General features: G+C 38.4%; 1 protein-coding gene across 1 annotated transcript; it reads left to right on the top strand.

The window, feature by feature from the left end:
* Nucleotides 1-326: 326 nt before the first annotated feature.
* Nucleotides 327-1854, top strand: LOC112170395 (WAT1-related protein At2g39510). The gene is made up of 6 exons (XM_024307662.1): nt 327-493; nt 616-771; nt 870-1092; nt 1183-1344; nt 1421-1569; nt 1713-1854. Exons 1-6 carry the CDS (start codon nt 327-329, stop codon nt 1852-1854), a joined length of 999 nt encoding a protein of 332 aa, XP_024163430.1.
* The last annotated feature ends 2937 nt before the right edge of the window (nt 1855-4791 follow it).

The following is a 4791-nucleotide window of genomic DNA, read 5'->3' as shown; positions in this document are numbered from 1 at the left end:
CCGAACTCATAATGTGGAACCAAACAACGTTTCTAGCTACTTTAATTCGATACATTTTACCCTTCAAGGTAGGTTGGTTAAATATATGCATGTAAGTGAATACAGCTGGCTGCTAATTACTTAATGTCTTAATTTACTCAGCAGTAGCTTTTAGCTATGGCTTTTACCCAACTTAACATTTCACTTTACCTTCTCTAGCGCGCGCGCGCACACACATATATAGTCAAGTACCAACATACACACACAGTCCAATTACTCTTGCTCACTAGTTTCTTACAACCCCACTGTTGCTCATTAGTTTCTTACAACATCCTTCCTAGCTAAAAATGAGGAACATGACTGCAATTCTTGTCATTGCAGTGTGTTTTGTTCAAGCCTTGTATGCAGGCCTTTCCATCATCTCATTCCTTGCACTAAAGCAGGGCATGAGCCACTACACCTTTGTGGTGTATAGGATGGCCATTGCAACTGCCTTGGCAATTCCATTGGCATGGTATATAGAGAGACATTCTAGGCCTACAATGACCATCAAGGTCATGGCAAAGATCATGCTGCTAAGCATGTTTGAGTGAGTATTTTTTTTCTTCATTGCAACAATTTTTTCTTTTGTTTCAGTGAGCATGCTTCTAATCCTCTGTTTTTGATACTTGGCAGCCCTGTAATGGACCAAAACTTATACTATGTGGGAATGAAGAACTCCAATGCCACATTCACATCGGCCATGTGCAACATGCTTCCGGTGTTTGCGTTTTTCATGGCCTGGGTTTTCAGGTATATTCACACACACACACACACACACACACACACACACACACAGACACACTCAATCTCACTCAGACTCTTACTCTCGAATTGTTTTCCTAATGCAGGCTGGAGAATGTGGACTGCAGACACCCGAGAGGATTGACCAAGGTTGTAGGAACCTTGGTTACTGTGGTAGGAGCAATTCTCCTTACCATGGTCAAGGGGCCTTCCCTCAACTTGTCATGGGCAAGGGACCACGACAAAAATCATTCTTCAGCGCCCAAAGTCAAGGGTGCTCTCTTCCTAACACTAGCCTGCTTCTGCTGGTCCTGTTTCATAATCCTGCAAGTAAGTGTATGCAACTCTTAACTAATCTAAATTTATATTCGATATATATTATCAGTTATTGATACTCGCATCTGATTGACACACATGCAGGCCAATGTACTCAAGACCTACCCCTGCAAGCTCTCTCTCACGGCTTTGATTTGCTTCTGGGGTATGGTGGAAGGAGCAGTGGTGGCTGTTGTGGTTGAAAGGGGGAATTTGGAAGCATGGTCCATACACTTGGACTTGAAGTTGCTCGCAGCTGTTTATGGGGTGAGGAAAATTTGTAATGGTCTTTTACTTATGCTACATTTTATAAGATTTTACTTGAGTTTGACATAATTTGCAGGCTCTTGTATCGGGGGCTGCATATTATGTCATGGGACTGGTTGTGAAGAAGAAGGGACCAGTTTTCTACTCGGCCTTTAACCCCTTGGCCACTCTACTTGTGGCGATTTTGGGCTCATTTTTTCTGCATGAACAATTGTATACTGGGAGGTATGGATGTTTTCCCGCTCCAATGTATATGTTTTCATTACTGTATTTTACAGCAGTAATGTTTTCCCTTAACTACTTATTTACGTATATGTTTTCATTACACTTTTACTGTGGCGTTGGTTAACAGCTACTTATGTTTGTAGTCTCATCGGAGCTGTAACCATTGTGGGAGGCCTCTATCTTGTTCTTTGGGGAAAAGCAAGAGATCAGCCTCCCTCCGATTCAAAGAATGCCAATGTGGAAGAACCAACTGGAACCCCAGCAATAGACGATCGTGAAGTTTAAGTTTGGAGTTTGTCTATCAAGACAAGGCAGATTCTGCGTTATCATCTTTAATTTGATTGATTTAGTTTTTCATTAGTTTTGACTACCTAGTTGGACCATCTTGTCTTCTTCAAAGATTCTAAGTTGCTATGCAGTGATTTTAAATGAAGTTTAATATATTAATTTTACATTATTCAGATATTCAGGTAGCTTAAATACTAAATTTCATTGCTGACCTTAACTTGCAATGCACCATTATCATGAGATGACATTATCAGAATTCCAAACTTTGATTCATTCACTAACCTACCCAATGTTCTAAAAATCGGCCTAGGCGCTAGGCGGCAAGGAACCACTCCGATTTTGGCCTAGGCGTTTCCCTTAGGCGCTGGCATGGGCTTCTAGGTGGGGACTAGGCAGACTAGGCGGGCTAGGCGGTGGTGCTAGGCGGGGACTAGGCGGGCTAGGCGGTTCTAGGCGGAGCCTAGGAGGTCATAAACCCTAATTTATTCTATATTTTGACTATTTTTATATTTATAATTAATTTTTAGACTTTAAATATTGTCATTTATATTATTATATGTCATTAAAATAATTTAAAAATTATAAATAAAAAAACCGCCTAGTCCCCGCCTAGACTCCCACCTAGGCCCCTAGGCGCTAGTCCCTGGGTCACCGCCCGACTAGCGCCTAGCGTTTTTTAGAACCTTGAACCTACCAGACACTTTTGGTTTGGAAAGAACTGCCACTACAAAGATGATAAGTTAAAACAAGTATATCAAGCTAATGATGACCCTTTTTAAGCAATAGTTCTGAATCAGGAGCTAGCTCAAGTACTGAGGTCAAGCTCCGCTGAGCAAGACCAAGTGCATCACAATTGACTTGATTGCTCAATATGGCAAACTCGAAAAAACCATTTATATATCTATATGTGATTAGTGACTAAAAATTGAAATGCTCTTTTGCAAGCAAGTTATGCAATCACTATTTTTCTATAATCATTAGTTTGCATGATGAAGAAAAATCAGAAACAAAACAATGTAATGTTCTACCTAATTCCTTTATACTTTCTTTAAGAAGCCTTTTGTTCAACTAAACTCAGGTGTTGGTACCTAATTTGGGCAATTTTTCACTTCCATCCCCTATTATGCTCTTGTACTTAAAAAGTTCCAGAACGAGTACAATTTGTAATGGATTGAAGTCACTGAACTAATTTAGGTGATGCATGCATGCATTCAGATTTATAGCTTAAACAAGTGTTGGTTATGATTAAGAAAGCACTCTTACTCGAAAGGCTAAACAGCATTGCCCTGGAAATGACGGAGAATGTCATCCTTGGCCTTGATTTACTGCTCATGATCAGTCTCAAGTAAGCAGGTGTTTCATATAGTTGGAATTAGGAAATCAGATTACAGACAAAGTATAGAGATCACTAATTTAGAGAGAGCAAGAGACACCTGTCAAAAATTAGAGCAAAAGGAACAATGATAGCAGTGGCAATGCCATACGGCAGATTGCAAATGTGTGGAGGATCATCCCTTGGTTTAGAGCAAAAGCACTAATTATGGACAACCCTGCATATGCACCACAGCTAACACTAGCTTTGCCCGTCGGATCAGACTAATCAAGGTGTCCATAGACATTGCTATAATGTTTAACTCTTTCCTCTCTCAACCATGAATATAAGCAATGCAATTGATTATATACTGTCCCAGCAACTTGGTTTTCACATATCTGATCTAAACAAGTTTTCTTCAGATTCAAATACTCAGTACAGTAAATTGGGAAAGTTCATAAAAGAAAGGCACTAAAACATTCCAGCATGACATTAAAAGTAACGAAGTTGCCAATTTTTATGTTAAAAACACAAATTTGTGAACCTGTGGTTAGCCAGAAATAGTCAGCACTGACTACCCAAATAGTGGCAACGAGTTGGGGATTCATTAGTTGGGTTTATTCTAATTCAACCTCATAATATTACTCTAAAAGTTGTGGAATCTGACTAGATGAGCAATGTGATTATTGCTGCATATAACTGTGCTTATCCATATATTTGGCATGTCTGTGAGTAGAATTAGTGTTTTTTTTTTTTTTTTTTTTTTTTTCTTTTTTCTGGGTAATATTGCTACTTGCTAGCTCGATAATCAAGCCATAAAGTGGACTATAGCCTGAAAAATTGATGACAACTAGCGGTGCATGTGTTAGTTTTCAAGAGTGCAAGCAAGACCTTTCAAATATAAACCATTCACATATTTTCAATAACGAATTAATGCGAAATTCTAATAGATAGGAATCGAATAAGGGACTACTTATTCTAATATAGTTTGTTCTTGAAACACACACACTTACCACAGAGCCAGAGATCAATCAAATTTGTACAAGTACGCAACAACTTTTTATCTAATGTTTGGCTTGCATGGAACTTGTTCCTGATAACCAAGAAAGATATAGTCCAGCTTGATAGTCCAGCTTGCAGGTCATTGCATTGATCAGTACTTCAATCTCAATTACTTTGAGAATCAATGACAGATCCTAAATCAAAGTATATTGATTTTCTGATTGTTAACCATTTCATGTATCTACTTTCATACCAATATATTCTGTAAATCACACAATTAGTTCTTACCTTAGATAGCCTACAATCCTTGTATAAATCCAAGCTTTGTACTGTAAAAGAAATACAAATAGACAAAGAGATTATTCCAATCTTTTCCTCTGTTCTTTAGTTCCATATGAAAATTTCAATTACATTGTATACTTCTGGCCTCCTTCAAAATTATACAAATGACTACATCTGAGTAAACAGTAACAACATCAATGGCCAGAAAAATTAACTTGAATTGAAGTCGGTGTGTGCATTGAATGCACCGGAAACACATCGATTAACAGATATCAAAGTGCTAAGAGATTCTAGCCACTTCACGAATATCAGCTCTTAGTCTTCTCCTTTTTTTTTTT

Source organism: Rosa chinensis, chromosome 1, assembly GCF_002994745.2.
Source record: "Rosa chinensis cultivar Old Blush chromosome 1, RchiOBHm-V2, whole genome shotgun sequence".
NCBI lineage: Eukaryota > Viridiplantae > Streptophyta > Magnoliopsida > Rosales > Rosaceae > Rosa > Rosa chinensis.
The sequence above is the reverse complement of the archived record's forward strand: the minus strand, read 5'-3'. Positions and strand labels throughout refer to the sequence as shown.

What these genes read in the sequence shown, in the direction of transcription:
- LOC112170395 (XM_024307662.1), top strand. Translation starts at nt 327, where the DNA reads ATGAGGAACATGACTGCAATTCTTGTCATTGCAGTGTGTTTTGTTCAA. An exon ending in TTGGCAATTCCATTGGCATG is followed by an intron (nt 494 to 615) that starts GTATATAGAGAG and finishes CTTTTGTTTCAG; the next exon opens with TGAGCATGCTTCTAATCCTC. An exon ending in GAACAATTGTATACTGGGAG is followed by an intron (nt 1,570 to 1,712) that starts GTATGGATGTTT and finishes TTATGTTTGTAG; the next exon opens with TCTCATCGGAGCTGTAACCA.